The 17,448-nt window shown below is 40.1% G+C and overlaps 1 protein-coding gene across 11 annotated transcripts in view; it reads left to right on the top strand.

Annotated features, from left to right (window-relative positions):
* The first annotated feature begins 5,255 nt into the window (after positions 1–5,255).
* Positions 5,256–17,448, top strand: part of ENAH (ENAH actin regulator) — a 100,453-nt gene continuing 88,260 nt past the window's right edge. For 9 of the 11 annotated variants that reach the window (XM_045537129.1, XM_045537127.1, XM_045537124.1 and 6 more), the window contains exon 1: positions 5,313–5,725. In XM_045537129.1, coding sequence (XP_045393085.1) covers positions 5,721–5,725 — 5 coding nt within the window. In that variant the 5' untranslated portion in view covers positions 5,313–5,720. Of the gene's footprint in view, positions 5,726–6,148; positions 6,193–17,448 lie in introns of those variants that run through there. The other 2 variants (XM_045537118.1, XM_045537119.1) reach the window with 2 other exon arrangements.

Raw genomic sequence — 17,448 nt, 5'->3', positions numbered from 1 at the left:
TAACTCAAAGAACAGAACGTTATTTTTCTCAAATGTAAAGCTTGTCTGTATCAGGTTCCAACTAAAGTAGATATTCCTAAGGAGAGAGGACTGACATAAAAGGTTAAATTCTTCTCTCAATGGCTCTAATTTTTGATTTGCTGTTCAATTCATTTACTACCAAACGTAGTTCAGCCTCTGGCTACCTTGATCAAAGGATTCTACTTTTTCATATACAAAATGAGTACAGTATCACCATTTTACTTCATCATAAGTTGGTACTAATGATAAATGGGTTAAGGGTATTAGAATGTTTGGAGGCCAGATGAAAGTATTAGGACTAATGACATATAAGGAAATTATTTTCCTGATTATTTTCGGCTTTCCTTTCAACTTTAGGAAGATTTGACCAGAGACTGAATTTTGACTTTAAACCTAAGAAAAATGAAGATTTGAAGATAATTTCTCAAACTAGAATTTGGCCAGGTCACCATGCTTAGCAACAGTTTCAAAGAGAAAGATAATTGGGGATATTTAATGAGCTTTGAAATTTACCTGAAAGGTGGGATAAAAGCTACAAAAGGGATGGCGTTAAGCAGTGTGAATTAATTTTAGACAGCTTATTCAGGATACATCCTAGTGGTAATAGCTTTCTTCTCTACTGTAATTATCCAGAAAATAATCTTTTCTTTATTAACTTTTCTCCTGATCTCCTTTGAGGAAATACTCCGAGGTCAGTTGTCACCTGATCATAATGTACGTGAAAATTGACTGGTATTCTCCGGTTTGATTACAGTAAATGGGACAAGTAAATCCATTCAATGCAAGAAAGAGGGCAACCAGTCTTTTTTTCTTCCCAAGATACAAGCTAGATTTTACAAAATAAGAGATAAGAGTTCAGAATTAGTTTCTGACCATGCTTCTTTTCAATCCAATTTCTAGCACCATGATTTGACTGTTATCTAGAAATGGAGCCTGCCTGCCATATTCTTTAACTGGCAGTCCTGGCTGAATTTTGTGAAAATACTGCATTGCATTTTATAGAATATGGCCTCCACTGACTAACGTTACTCCCATGCCACTGAGGCTATGGGAGTCTTCTGCCAAGTCTAAACACTGTAAAGCTAAGAAAAGAAGGAGACTCTGTGGAAGAAGAAATGAAATTAACAAAATAAATCCTAATTTGGAAGGGAGAAAAATGACAAATGGAAGAAAAATGCAAATGGCAGAGAGGCAAATAGTTTCCTCTAATGTTTATGTCTCCTGATAATATTTTACAGCCGAGATTATATATGGGCAGCTAAAGCTGAAAGATGACTAATAAAAATATCTTGAATCCTACTGGAATATCATGTTCTACATTATTATTTTCTTCCATTCTTGGGGAGACAAACAAAAACTACACTGTGAAGTAATCGCCACAAATGAAAATACAATACTGTTATGTACAAGTAGAAAGCATGTAATCAAGTTCACTCCAAACTACCTTCTCTTCCTCACCCATCCCCGAATAAATTCTAATTTTTCAAGGGAGAACCTTTTTTGGGTGATGGTGGAGACTGTGCCTCCAATCCTGAACATTGATTTCCTGACTGCTGAGTAGCATTAGTCATGCATCCTCCTCATGCCCATAAATGGAGGACAAGCCTACACTGATGCTATCAGACGAATTTAAACAAGGCATGTGCTGAGAGAACCCTCAGAGCCAGACTGACAACACTCCTGCAGCAAACTCGTCTTCAACAGAAGCATGTTTTATTTCATCTTCTGTCTGAGTACACATTGCCAACAGACGTGTAGACCAACTTGCGATGGCTGTGTACACGAGGGCGTAGAGCAAGCCTCCTACTGTGTGTGATATCAGGCTGGGGTGAAAAGTTTCTGTGTGGGAAAGTTGACATCTATACACTTGGTGCTAAGAAGAGAGTATATTTCTTTTGAGGAATGGTTTTCTCTTTATCTTAAAACAGAGCATTCATTCATTCATTCATTTGTTCACCTTCCGAATATCTAGGTGCCTACATGATGGAGTAGGCATTGAGCTTTGGGCTTTGGGCTGGGCAACCCAATAGTTCAAATGATTGTCACCATTCAGCCAAACCACCGAAACCTCAGCTAATTTTTAAGCAGAGTTTATGAGAAGAGAATCAGCTTTAATTGTTACTGCCTTAATCCACTCTTACTTATGTGTTAGGAAGGTAGTATGATATGGTGGAAGGAAGCAATGGACCAAGAATTGAGAATCCTGAGTTTAAGTTCCAGTTCTACCACAAAGGGACTGTGTGACTGTGGGAAAGTTACTTAACCTCTCTGGACCTCACATTCCTTTTTTGAAAAATGAGTGGGTTGGATTTAAGATTCCTTCCGTCTCTAAAATTCTTTTATTCTATATGGTAACACATTCCACGAAGTTTTCCTTTGTGATTAGAATTAGTCTGTGACTTCCTACCTCAAGTTTCCCTTTTGCTCTCTTTGAATGTCAAACCAAATATGAACAAGAAGCACTAACATTTTGTCACAGCCAACAAATTGCCCTTCCACAGAATGACCTTTGGAGGTCAGGCCACCCATTGCAATATCTAAATCCAAAAGGCAATGGTATGACCAACTTGTGAGCGGGCAGGCTGCCATCCAAAAGGATGGAAATGGTTGTAGGCAGCCAAAATTCTTGGCTGGTACATATTTAATAAACATAGAAAATAAGAACAGCATTTTCCATTCGGATTGCTTAATTTGGTGCCCATACCATTGGAACATTTGCTGTTAGAATAAAGATGATGTGATATATCACTTATTTAGCGCAGGATGGATTAACTTTCACGAATGAGAAGTAGGTTATGGAGTCATCTGTAAGGAATTTTTATCCTTGTTTCTTGTGTCTGGCAGGAGATAGCTTGAGTCATTACAGCACTATCTCCACCCCTTTTGGCCCTTCCTAAGAAGTTTCCCTGAAGCATAAGCTTTGTTGGATTTACTGTATTGGTATGAATGGACTAAGGAAATTGGTGTGACTTTTTTGTGGTTGAATATGTCTTATTAATACTTTTCCAAGATGGTTCAATATGTCTTAATACTTTTTCCAAGAAAAAAGCCTCCACAGCAAATGTTCTTCGGTTAATTTGGCAAATAATTCTTGAGGTGCATGTGTTTTAAACCACAGTCAGTAACTTATGTAAGACAATGAACATCATCATAGCCACGATATTTTTTTTACATTTATTTACTATTTATTTCGAAAGATTTAGGGTTACAAGTGGTTTTTGGTTACATAGATGAACTGTATAGAGGTGATGTATGGGCTTTAATGGACCCATCACCGAATAGTGCACGTTGCACTGGATAGGTAGTTTTTCTTCCCTCACCCTTCTCCTGCCCTTCTCCTCCTGAGTCTCCAATGTCCACTGTACCACTCTGTATGCCCCTGAGTACCTGTAGCTTAGCTCCCACTTATAGTGCAGCATTTGGTTTTCCATCCCTGTTCATTATGGCCTCTAGTTCCATCCAAGTTGCTGCAAGAGACATTATTAGTAGCCACGATTTTTAATTACGCCTATTGCACTAACTGATCCAGTTACTTGAGCTCTGTATTGCCCTGTCTCTACTTGTAATATGGCAACAAGGACATTTGACTGGCAAGGGTGTTTTCTTTCCAGTGCTTGGAGATATTTGAATAAAATGCTCTCTGTGATGGTAAGCTGCAATTAGATATGTGGGTGGAAATTAGCGTTCTTCAAGTACACCATGTTTAGGGCAGCCGCATCGTGCTTTTCACTACCTGAGGCCACCCTGGTCCTGTGCCATAGCTCCAGGTCGCTGCTTCTACAATGCTGTTGGCCTGAGGCTGCAGGTTCCAAAAAGAAAATAACTCGGTATTGAGCTCTGAAACCAGGAAGCTTTTTATAGTTAAAAGTGGGCTACACAGTTCCACTACAGACAAATCAGGCATTGACCAAGAATGACTATAACTTGTTCCCTTTTCATTTGGAAGTGCACATCATCCCAACCTTCATAACTATCATTTGAATTGAACCTGCATCTTAAAACACCGAAACTTTTGAACGGATTCGTGGAGTCCTGGTAGGGCCTCCATTTTGGATTAGATCCTCCAGCAATGGGAGCCCTGGAGTAACAACCCTTTTCCATTCTAGTTATCTTTTACATAGAAAATATAACACCCCCCTCTTCGGGCCTAAAAGAGGGCTGTGATTTGTCCAGTTTAAAATTTTATTTGCTTATTGGACTTGTTTTTGGATACCGAAAAACTCCCCTAACTATACATTCGGCTTCCTAATTGTCCCCGTCCCCTTGACTTTAATTAAATGAGTTTGCCTCGCCTGTATTTTATGTCTCCTTTTTTAAAGGGGGTGACTTCAAGACCATGGGAATGACGGCGAATTTAACACGTATCCTTCGTTCACAGCCCTCCCCGCCCCCCGCCCGGGATTCCCTTCCTGCCGGTGACGCCAGAAAGCGGTTCCAGCGGCCGCGTCTCGCGTCCTCCGCGCCGCCCGGCGGCCGCGCTTCCCCGCGGGCTGGCGGCGCCCGTTCGGGGATGAAGTCACCCTGTGCCTGGTGGGCGCACCGGCCCGTTAGGCTGCCGCGGCACGCCGGGACTCCTCGGGAAGAAAAGGGGCGAGGAGGACAATGACGACCACGTTTTACATTCATAAGCGCCCCCGGCCCCGGAGGAGCCGCCGGGAGCAGCCGCGCGGCGGGGCCGGGCAGTGGGGCTGACCGGGCGCCCACCGACTCCCGCGGCCCGGTCCTCGGAGGGCAACCGGGCGAGCCGAGGGCCGGTCCGCGCCAGGGCTCCGCCGCCAGCCGCCCGGAGTCCCCGGCCCGGCCCCGTGCCCAGTCACGCATCCCGGCTCCCCGCGCCGCAGCCGGCGGGTCCGGCGCCTCGGTCTCCGCACCCGGCCGCGGGAGAGGCCCGGGAGGCACCGGGGAGGGGGCCGGGGGGCAAGGACAGCCCCGGGCAAGGAGCCCCGGCGACAGCGGGCGAGAGGTGGCGGTGGGGGACAGCCCGAATCCCGCGGGGGCGCAGGGGGCGGGGCGGGGAAGCAACAAAGAGCGTCCCCTCCGCCTCCGCCGCCGCCGCCGCCGCCGCCGCGAGCTCGCGCGCGCCCCTCCCGCGCGCCGCAGTCCGGCGGGGGAGCGCCCGGCCCCCGCCCCTCCCTCTCTCCCCCTCCCCCCGCCGCCCCCTCGGCCCCCGCCCCCTCGCCCGGGGAGGGCGGCGCCTGCGTGTTCCTCCGCCGCGCGCCCCGCCCCCTCCCGGGCTCCTCGCGGCGCGCCCGACTCTCCTCCCGCGGCTGCAGCAGCTGCCGGTTGCGCACGGCCTCGGCGGCGGGCGCGGCGGGCGCGGGCCTGTGGAGCGGCGGCCGGGCGCGCGGCCCCGGCGGGCACCCCTCCGAGGGCGGCCGAGGAAGCTCCGGGAGGAGGAGGAGGAGCAGGAGCAGGAGGAGGAGGAGGAGGTGGGAGGCGGCGGCCGCCGGGAGACCCGCTCCGCGCCTCGGCCTCTCCGCCCCCTCGCCGGCCTTTCTCTCGCCCCCTTCCCTCACCCTCCGGGCCGGCGCCTCGGCTCTGTGCGGGGACATGGTGTAGCCCCCCGGCCGCCGACGGAGGAGCCGGACGCTTGTCCCCTGTCTGCGGGCTCCGTGCGTGTCCCTGAGGAGGAGAGACCCCCCGGGCCGGCGCCCCCCGCGTCTCCCGACCGCCGGGGAAGCCTCCGCGCCGCCGGCACCATGAGGTGAGGGGCGCGGGCGGGCGGGCCATTGTGCCGCGGGAGCCGCGACCCCCGCGCGGGACCCGCCTTCCCTCTCCCGGCCCGGCGTCTCCCCCGCCCGCGGTCCGGGCCTCCCTCCCCCTTTTGTCCCTTCTGATTCCTCTTTCTTTCTCGTAAGCCGCCCCGGTTGGGGGGTCTCGCTCCGCCATTCTTTCCTTTTTCCTCCAGCGCTCTTCCTTCGCCCAGGATTTCCCCTCCTGAATTTAATTCGCGCCGGGCTCCCTCCCCCCACCCTGCGCCTGCAAAACCCGGGAGACGGGGAGGGGTTCGAGAATCGGAGCGTGTGTGTTGCTGGGAGACAGGTATTTTTCCGTCTATGTGTCAGGGTTCCGTGCGCTTTATTTCACGAAACTCTGGTGTTTAATTAAAAAAGGAAGAAAAGTTTGCAAGGTCTGAAATCTCTGCGGGTAATAAAGTGCCTCTGGCACGGGGTAGGTGAAGGAACTGTGAAAGGTGAAATTTCACGATGGAGGGGAAAGGAAAAGAATTTATTAGTTTTACTTGGGGGGCCGGCAAAAAGGTTGGGATAAGTAAGTTGCTAGGGGTGTGTAAGCGGGGGCGGGAGGGATTTGTTTGGAAAACCCTTTTCTCCCCTTCCCCTGTAGCAGCCTGTGTTGCATTGCAGCAGCTGCTGTTTCCCTTTCCTCTGTAATCAATAAAACTGAAACTCAATTGTTTTTGCAGCCCCAAAGGAAAGAAGTGAATGTACCGTCGTAAAATGTTTTTTAATTGATACGATGAAACATATGGTGTGATATTTTTCATTTTTGTTTCTCCAATTGTGTAGGAGAATAAACCATGATGTGGTGTGTCATTCATTGGAGATTTTTTTTTTTTTCCAGCCTTTCCTAAGCCTGTTTTGTGTCCATAACCTTCTCTTTTCGGATTGGTGCAAGACTTCGTGAGAAATGGGACTTGGTAGACTGAAGGCTGATCCATTCTGCGTTATCATCCTTAAAGGCCTTCCTTTTAGGTTAAACAATTGTGGATAAAGTAAATTACTCAATTTCTGTCTGTTGGAAGAGATAGTCTTACAGTTCATTTGGATTTGAATCTCCTTTGTGTTAAAGATTAATGGCCAATCGTTGCCAAGACCTTTATAATGTAATACAATGAGATTTGAATGATATAATCTACAAATTCTTTAGCTTGGGCAGGAAAATGTCATGTCATTGGAATTCTTTCTCAATTTAAGTAGTTTCCATTTTAAACTTTAGTTTTCATGTTTTTTTTTTTTTTTTTTTTCCTATCAGGGTTGAACATGTTCCTGTTTTGCCTTTTTACATATATTCTTTGTGATATAGCTGTGTTGTGTTTTCACTTAAGTTTAGTGTGAATTTGAATTATTTTTTTTTCTGATTCTAAGTTATAGACCTTTATTTAGGATGGTCTTAAAGAATGTGTTTAATACTGTGTCTCTTAAGTGACTGACCTCTTTTTCCTTGGTGATTCACACAAGTTATTTTCAACTGTAATGTTACCAGTTTAAAAAGTAGTTATGGCATGCAGACCAGAAAACACAATCTTTGTAAAATATGGCTTGAAAAACTTCAGTCATATGTTTGAGCATTTTTTTTTAAATCAAGTTACTGATATCCTTGAAAACTCAGAAACTATAATAAAATACACATACTGTTATATCTTGTAATACTATGTATTATTGATCTCTGTTTTAGAGATTTAATGCTATAGGGATGTTACAGACCAGAAGTTACCAGTTTTTTTCAAACTTTGGTAAATTTATCTTAACATTGAGGGATGAAAATAGTCAAAGTGGGTTATTTTTAAATAAAAATGGCTATAAAGTTGTATAATTCAGATGTTGCAAATCCCCCCAAAAGTTAAAATTTTGGGTATTCAGTAAAGTTTAATCACTATCATGTATAGTTGTCAGTCTGTCACAGGCAAATTATGTCTTCACTTAAAAATTCCTTTTCTAATAAAAAGTAACTTCTATTTTTTAAGCTCTTTTCTTGCTCTATTCTTTAAGTATAGAGAGAGAGGAATCACACTGATGTTTTCTAATAGCATAAATATAGAACATGGTACACAGGTCTGAAAAGTTTGGTTAAGCAGTCTACAGTAATTCTTTGTAGGCTAATTTTGAATAATTTAAGAGCAGAAAAGAGGATCAGCTTTTCACTTTGGAAGGAATTGGATTATTCGATGAGGTGGTTTGTGCAACTCAGGTAGTGTGCACATTTGCTTAGATACCTGTAAAAGTAAGATTGTCTGGTATGGGGTAAAAGGCTCTTGTGCTGGTTGCAAAAGGCTTTGGGATATTTTGGTGCTTAAGAAAGGGCTTTTCAGGTTATGTTATTTCCTTAGTCTCTATGATGCTTTCAAGTATTTAGGACATAAATGTTAGCCTTTTAAGTCGAGTCTTTTTTAGTTATATTAAGGGGTAGTTCTGATGTTTCAAAGGCCATCCAGAAATAGGAATGCCTGGGCAGGAATTTCCAATTAAGTTGGTCAGAATTCTGAAAAGAGGCTATGATGAATATGTTATGGTGTAAGTATTTGTGGTATCTCTCAGATGACTTTAATTTTCGGAATAGCATGCTCACTGTGATATAATGTAATCTTACACAGAAGAGAACTGAGTAATAGTTTATGTTCCTGAAACAGCCATAAGGCATTCTATACACGTAAAATGCAGCATATAAATTTACTTGTTAATAATTTGCTTAAACATGAGGATTTAAAAAATAAAGTATATGACACGACAATAGAAGGGTTGAGACCAACAAACTGGTACTTTTAGTATCTCATCTGATTATTTGATTCTATTCTTAGTTATCATTTATGTAATGTTTCAAAATTATAAGATGCTTTGTGATTGAGATATATAAATATATAAAATATAGTGTATGCCTTTTAGGTGATTGTGTTTTTGAAATTAGTTGATTAGTTACTCAGGGTCTTTTTTTTTTTTTTTTTTTTAAACAGGAGGTTGTCTAGTCTAAAATAGTTAGTTGATTGTAGCCTAGTGGCTAAGAAGAGCTCAGAAGATTTTGGATTGATATTCTTGGGTCCATATTAAATAGTCCTGGCTTCCACTAGTACTCTTGTGACTTTTCTCACGGAAAAAGGTGCAATAGGGTTGTGAGGATTCATCTAAGCCACTTACTAGCTAGGTGGCCTTAAGCTAATCATCTTATTTCACTGCTGTATTTTTTAAAAATGTGTAAAAATAGGGATAATTCTTTACTAGGTAGTGAGGATCAAATGATAATAGAAGAGAAGGTGGTTTGTATACTTCTAATCCTTAAACAGTTTTGTCACTCCTCTTGCTTTGAGGCCTAGTTCTGTTTTAGACTAGCTGGATAAAACTTTTGGACTGTTTGCTTCACCTGTGGACCTTATTTAGCTCAAGGATGTCAACTAGGTTACGTTTTACTTATTTTATAGGTGAGGAAGCTGTTTCCTTCTTGTATGTATGTTTAGGGTGTTTGAAGTATCTTCATTTACGGTAATGTTAAATTTTAATATACAGTTTAGAGTGTGGTACAATCAAGGGTCAGAAGACCCAGGTTTTATATGCTGATCTGTTAATTTAGCAAATTGGTAAAACAAATAAAAATGGAGATAATCTTAGTATTTCACAGGATTGTTGTGTCAAGTGAGATAGCTATGAAAGGATACAAATAGTAGTCTCTTTGTTCCTGCGGGTCTTCATTTATACTTGTAGCTGTTGGGTGTGTGACTTTCCCACAGACGTTTATTTTAGGAGCAAGAGCCAAAGCTTCATTTTTTTGAATGTCATTATTGTAGGTATTTATTAAGTGAATAAATCTTGAATAAGAGTGTGGATTAATAGAGAAAATTTACTGACGTTTACATGGTATTCAAGGTTTTGGATACCTTGTTAGCACAGTGGGAATAAGCAAAATAAGTAGGTAGGCACCATTTGGCTGGTATAGAAGAAATTAAATACTAGATTGAAGGTTTTGGTGATTTATCTTACACACGGCTTAAAACAGGGGTGACTGTATAACTTGTAAAACACCCAGTTGTTATCATGAGTGTAAAAAAGATTTGGAAAAATGTGATTTCAATTTTTATGCATTCATGAGGGAAAGGATACTTAAACCCTTTCTGTGCCAACTTACAGTTGTCTTTTCCTCTTCTTTTCTCCTCCTTTGAAATTGATGGATAGAATTGAGTGGAAGTAGAGGTTAAAGAGAAAAATCAGATGTGAGGCTCTGCCTCAGTGGCTGCTTCTCCAAATAGGGGTTTATGATGTTTTCTGGACTAGAAACAAGAAGGGGATTCCTTGTCAGACATGGGAAGTAGTCCCTGACTTACCCACCAATCCTGTGTGTTCCAGTGCACTCTGCATATTTTTTGCTGTTGCATTTATTGTACTGTTTTATAATTATCTGGATCTTTCGTTCCTCTTCACTGTAAGTTCCTTGAGGGCAGGGACTGCATTTTTATCTTCATGGTACCAGCAAAATACGCAGCAAATAGTGGCTACTCATTTAAATTTTTTACTTTGACTGCGACGGTCTTTTGTAGAATCTCTTCACTAACAATAGCAATCACCATTTTTGGAGGATATGTAATGTTCTAGAAGGTGTAGTGGGTATTGTAGGGAGCAATATAGTATTTAGTAGGTACTTGTTTAAATAATTTTACTGGCAAACACAAAAACCAGCATCCTGACCACAAGAATAGGTGTAAAATTTGTTTCTTATTCATACACAAAACTCAGAAGGGGCCGGAGAGTCAGACTTAGGTCTGTCTAACTCCAAAGCCCTTTGGAGGATGCCAGTTCCTTGACTTTATCGTTAAATCTTGAATTAATAGAAGAGCCATCATTCTGGTTTTTAGTCTCTTTGATCAAAGAACTCATTTTTGAATAACAAGCTTATGCATCTCTATTGGTTTAGCTTATTTCTGCTACGTTTAATTCCTGCTTTGTTTTGATTCTTTTCAGTGCTTCAAATACCAGTAATTGGGTAGTTCATGATATTCATGAAGGAAGATGTATTTATTAGTCACTCGGGCTGCCGTAACAAAATACCATATCCTGGGTGGCTTAAACAACAGAAATTTATTTCCGTATAGTTCTGGAGACTGGAGGTCCGAGATGAGGTTGCCAGTGAGGTTGCTGGTGTGGTTGGATTTTGGTGAGGGCTCTTTTCTCACCTCACATGGTGGGGTCGGGGGTGGCATGGTGGGGGTGGGGAGAAATTTCTCTCCATTCTATAAGGCCGCTGATCCTGTTGGATTAGGGCCCCACCCATATGACTTCATTTAATTTTAATTACCCCCTAAGAGCCCTTTTTTCCCAAATGTAGTCACATTGAGGGTTAAGGGATCCACATAGAAATTTTGGATGGCTACAATTCTATTGGTAGCAGAAGATAAACATTTTTGTTAATGCATATAGCTTGGATGGAAGAATGCAATCTGTATAATACCTAGGTGAATTATAGGTATGTTTTGTTTTAAGTAACTATGTAGAAATCATTTACTAAAGAAGATAAATTGGGGGTGATTTATGCAAGGTATTTCTTACATTTTCTGGAAACATCTTTACATTGGGAAGCTTCTATTTTATAATGATTTTAATAAATTTTATTACCATGCAACTTTTCCAAAGTATGTGTGATGCAGTGAACGCATATCGAAGTGCTGAGGTTGTATGGTGTAGGGTAGAGTGTAGGCTTTTGAAGCCAACTGTGGATTTGAATTCTAGTTTTGACATTTACTAACTAATTGATTTTTGAGCAGGTTACAAACGTTTTTTGAGATTTGGATTTCTTCCATAAAATGGAGATAATTTCTGCATCATAGAGTTATTGGGAAAATTAAAATTCTAGCATAATACTTGGCATACAAAATGGGCTTGATAAGAGTGAATCCCCTACTTCTTCTATGAGAGTCTGATACCTCTTAAGTTTGTGTTAAGAATGTTAACCACCATGTAAAATGATGCAGCTGCTTTAGAAAAACTTGGCAGTTCCTCAAAAAGTTAAACATAGAGTTATCTATGACCCAGCAGTTTCACTCCTAGGTATATACACAAAAGAGATGAAAACATATGTCCACATAAAAACTTGCACACAAATGTTCATAGCATCATTACTCATAATAGCCAAAAAGTGGAAACAACTGAAATGTCCTTCCACTGATGAATAGATAATCAAAATGTGGTATATCCATACAATGGAATAATATTTAGCCATCAAAAGAAAGGAAGTACTGATAACATACTACACAGCATGGATGGAATTATTATGCTAAGTGAAGGAAGTCAGACACAAAAGGCCACATACTATATGATGTCATTTATATGAAATGTCTGGAACAGGCAGATCTTTACAGACAAAGGAGTGGTTGACAGGAGTGAGGGAGGAATGGGAAATGACTGCTTTTGTGGGTAGGTATGGGCTTGCTTACTGGGCTGATGCAAATGTTCTGGAATTAGATAGTGGTGATGGTTGCACAACCTTGTGAATGTACTAAAATCTACTGAATTTAACACTTCAAAATGGTGAATTTTATGGTATGTAAATCATATTTCACTCTTCCCCCTGCCCAATCCTGGGATTACTGTTTTCACGTATTCACTAGAATAAACAACACCTGGAGAGGATCTCATTTGCTTTTTACATTTGTTGTTTCTGACATTTTTATTACTTTGGATTAATATTTTAAGTTGACCTCTTCGTGTTTTCTAAAGAAGAGAGATGGAAGACAGAACTGCTGGGCTTTTCTCTGTAGGGAGCCAGGCAGGTGGAGGTGCTGAGGTGGAAACCTCGATGGTGATACCTTTCAGAGGCCTGAGCAGATTTTGGAGCTGTATCTTCATGCACAGGAAGCGGCCATCTCTCTGGTAGCCCTGTTTTAAGTGAGGATGACTGAGGTCACAGATAAAATGTGATGAAGCACATCCATCAGAATCGTCAGAAAACTGATCTGGGTGGTGGTTTTCTTGGATCTGTTTATAATAGTCTCAAATACCAAAGAGTTTTGTCTTTGGGGAATGAGGTAGTCAGGAGGACATTATTGAATGAACTGAGTACTTTTCCAGTGGTAAAGGCCTTCTAGAACATCTGGTCTTGGTAACAGTATATCTGATGAAATGAAATCAAAATGACTGCCTTTAACTGTGCTTTAGTGGTACTCAAGCTCTGTTCTTTTTGGTATCTGTGTTATATTTGCCAACTTGGTAGGGGAGAGACTTTATAAAGAACCCAAGAACATAATAAAATGAATAGCTCTTTAGGCCAAATCTCATGGGAGTCCAAATTGCTCCTTTTATAGTTCAGTGAAGGGATCTTTCTGTGTAGGTTTTATAATTATTAAATATTGGTTGTTTGAGTGTCTACTTTGTTCTGCACTCTTTTTCTTCCTCCCCCAACTTCTCGTCTCATGTAAGACTGGTATTGCAAGCAACATTGTGACTGTTAAGTTTTTGACAATGTAAGATTTATGAATCTTAAGTTTTCATTTAAAATTTATTTTTATTTCTTTTTAGTCTCCTTAATCTTTGTATTTGCAGTATTTTTAGAAAATGAACAATTACTATTATCCAAATAAATAAATGGTCACTATTTTTTAAAAATTACTTTTTCCTTCCATTATAAAACAGTACAGATTTTGCACAGATTTTATAAGGTATGGAAAGTATAAAGATGTTAACTCAAATCCAAACCATCTAGAATTTTAATATTTTCATATATACCTTTCTAGATGTTTGTAATGTATATGCAGCGATAAATGTGCTTATGTGGATAGGAGTATACTTAAAAGTAATATTCTATTTTAAAATGGAACTATACTGTATTATATTGTGTCTTTTATAGCTGGTGGCTTTCCGTATAATTCTTGTCACTAAATACAGGTCTATACAATTTTGTTTTGTTGTTTTTGTTGAGACGGAGTCTCTCTCTGTTGCCCTGGGTAGAGTGCAGTGGTATCATTGTAGCTCCCTGCAACCTCAAACTCCTGGGCTCAAGCAGTCCTCTTGCCTCAGCCTCCTAAGTAGCTGGAACTACAGGCACGTGCCATGACACCTGGTTAATTTTTCTATTTTTACTAGAGGTGGGGTCTTGCTCTTGCTCAGGCTGGTCTTGAACTCCTGAGCTCAAGTGATCCTCCCACCTTGGTCTCCCAGAGTGCTATAGGATTACAGGCATGAGCCACTGTGGCCGGCCCAGATCTACATAATTTTAAGTGGCTGCGTAGTATTTCATTGCCTCAAATGGATGATCTTATCTACCTAATGAATCTCTTAGGGATGGACTTTTAGATTTATTCCACTGTTTGTATTATTAAAAACACTGTTGTGAACATCTTTAGATATATGTCTTTGTGTACATGTCTGATTATATTTTAGGATAAATTTCTAGAAATAAAATCAATTCTTTTACTTTTCTATATTCAGTCTCCCAGCATCCTGCCAGGTCACTTGTATTTGCTTCTGTCCATCTCGTTGACACTGCTAAAGTCCAGGCCAGTGTTAACTCTCTCTGGAACTTCTAGTGTTTCCTCATATCCGTTCTTGTCCCCCATTCTCCATGCATCACTCAGAATAATCTTAAAGTGGAAATTGGGTATTGTTATTTCCCTCTTAAAGCCTTCAATGGCATCTTAGAATAAAACTTAAATTAATAATAAAAAGAAAAATATTCAGGTCCTGTGTGACCTGGCTCTGTATTCCTAGTTCCTATCACAGGCCTCTGTGAGTGTGCAGTAGATATTTGAGTGAATAACAAACAAAATGACGATACTAAAGGAAATCTTAATCAGTTTTTGATACACATCACCAAATTTGCAAGTGTAGTTGAGAGATCCAGTTCCCCATATTCTGGCTAACTCAGGGCATTATCAGGCTTTTTTTTTTTTTTTTTTAATTTCAGAATATTAGAGGGGTACAGACACTTAGATATTGTCAGACGTTTTTAATCTTTGCCAGTCTGAAAGGCAAAAGCTGTTATCTTACTGTTTTAATTTGTATTTCTTTGATTGCTAGGAGGGTTGGACATCCCTTCCTGTGTTTATTGGACATCTCTATCTTTGTGTGAATGTTCATGTGCTTTGCATGTTTTCCCAGTGGGATGTTTAGTTTGTCTTGTAATGATTTGTAATATCTTAATAAGGATATTAACCTTTTATAGTGCATATACATATATTGGATCAGTTACCTACTGTTGTTTACAAACCACCTCAAAACTTAATATGACACATACGGGTTGGTCGGGCAGTTGTGCTCTTACCTGGACTCATTCATGCGTTTTCCTTCACTTAGCTCTGTTCATCTGATGTGTTTGTCTGTTCCGTACCCGCCTTCCATCCCCACTTTTGTCTCTCATGTAGCAGTAACAGCCTGCCCAGTATGCAGGCTCTTACCAAACCTGTGCTTGTATCCTGTTTGCTTGTGTCTCTCTGCAGTCAAGGCCGGGGTCACTGTGTGAAGAGACTACTCAAGGACTTATCCAGAGGTGTGATTCATTGGAGGCCATAATGCAAAATCTGTTGTATGTATCTCCTAAGTGTCACTTGTCTAATGATTTTCTTTGTTTTGCTACAGAAGTTTTAAAATTTCATGTCACATCCATCAGTCTTTGCCTTTATAGTTTCTGCCTTTGGTGTCATGCCTTCCTCAACTTAAAATTGTATGCATATTCACCTACATTTTCTTCTGTTATTTTTATGGTTTCATTTATGTTTGAATTTAAACCTCGTGAAATTTATTTTTGGTGTAAAATGGGAGGTTAGTGTCTGTCAAATATTTAGTCATTTGTTAGCATCATTTGTTGAGTAATCCATCCTTTTCCACTGATTTAAAGTGCCAGATTCATTGTATAGTGAATTCCTATAAATACTTAGTTCTGTTTCTGGACTCATTTAATTATCTGTCTGATTCTATGCTAGTACTGTACCTTACTGTTTTAATTACTCTGTATTATAATTACTTTATAATATATTTTAACATGTAGTAAAAGAAGTTACTGTTCATTTTTTTATTTTTCAAAACTTGATTTGCCACACTGTGTAATATGTTCTTTCAGATTAGTTTTAGAGTCATTTCATCAATTAAAACCATTAAAAGTGAAATAAAAAAGAAAAATCACATCTCTCAAACCTGTTGGTGTTTAATTAAAACTATGTTAAACTAATGGATTCATATTGGTAGGGGAGACAATCGACCCTTTTATAATACTGAGTTTTCTAATTTTTTCTCTGTATACTAAGGTTTTTTATTTCATCTTTAGTAAAAGTACAGCAACACATTAGTTTCTAATTTGATAGGTTTGACATGGTACCTTTAAAAAAATCCTTATATGTTTAGAAATTAAATGTATAACTTTTAATATATAAAAATTACATAACAAAAATATTTATAATATGTGCATTTTTTAGCTTTTTTTTATCATAAGTATATTTGTTCTCATTTTTCTCTGTCTTAATTTTATTTAAAGTGTATGTGCTTGTCATTAAAGCCTAAAGCTTGTGTTTTTTAGAAAGTTTTTCCTTCGCTGATTAACTTAATTCTATTGTTGGCATTTATATTCCTCACTTTTCTTTGAGTTTTAAAAAACATAATAGCTAATAGTTATTGAGTACATACTGCCTGAACACTTTACATATTAACTTATTTAATACTCCTCTAACAACTTAAATGGTAGGAATTGTTGTTACCTTCATTTTGTAGACAAGGAAACTGAGACACAGAGAGTTAAGTGACTTGCTCAGGGTTACCCAGCCGGTAGACGGTGGACCTGGGATTTCATGTCAGGTAGTTTGGTTCTGGAGCCCATAGTTTTAACCAGTAAGCTCTTAGACCGCCCTGTAATGGTTAACTTTTATGAACCGAGGCCTGTATTTGAATTTTCCAAATGTTGATGTGTGAGTAAATAATTTATTTTTCCTTGTGATTTCGTCATATAAAGGCTCTTTATTTTCTGAAAATAAGTGATACAAAAATAAGGCCCTGTAGAATGAATTGACCTAGAACATTTCAGAGATAATAGTACATGGCAGGAGTTGGGAGAAACAGCTTTATTTGGGTCTAATTTTGAAAAATGAAACAAAAGTATGAAAACATTCATGTTATGGTTCCAGCTGTGTTAAATTCTTTGAATGGAAGAAGAACGAATCAAATGTTCATTGCGTTTTGAAAATATTTTTACATAATTTTTCTGACAAAATTGTAAGGTAGCATGAAACCGTATCCATGTTACGATCAACTTTCGTAGTGTGATCATAAAGTCATTTTTGCAAAAATATTCAAGGGTTTCACTAGTTTTCCTAGGGGCTTTACTTTGATTTTTAGATTATTTTCTTTTGACCTCTTAGTAATCTCTTCTTTATCAGTTTTCTCCAACTATTAATTTATTATATCAGTTAAAATGCTTCCAGTTGCAAGTAACAAACACACTTAACGTGTTTAAACATTAAGAAAGTTTATCTCATGTAATTGGAAGTCCAGAGATGGGGTAGGCTCCACACATACTATACTCAGTGGCTCCCTGATGCCTTTGAGGACCCAGGTATGTTTTGCCATCTTTGGTGTTCACTTCGTCTTCACAGTTGTTGCAGGTAGGCTGTAGGATTTTCAGGCTTCACATTCAGATCCCAGTAATTCTTGGAGGAAGTAAGACTGTCTCTTCCTTTCTTTTCTTTTCTTTTTTTTTTTTTTAAAGATACAGGGTCTCTGCTGTAGCCTC

This window comes from Lemur catta, chromosome 25 (assembly GCF_020740605.2).
Source record: "Lemur catta isolate mLemCat1 chromosome 25, mLemCat1.pri, whole genome shotgun sequence".
Lineage (NCBI taxonomy): Eukaryota > Metazoa > Chordata > Mammalia > Primates > Lemuridae > Lemur > Lemur catta.
Note: the sequence above shows the minus strand (reverse complement) of the source record. Positions and strands in the feature narration are given on the sequence as shown.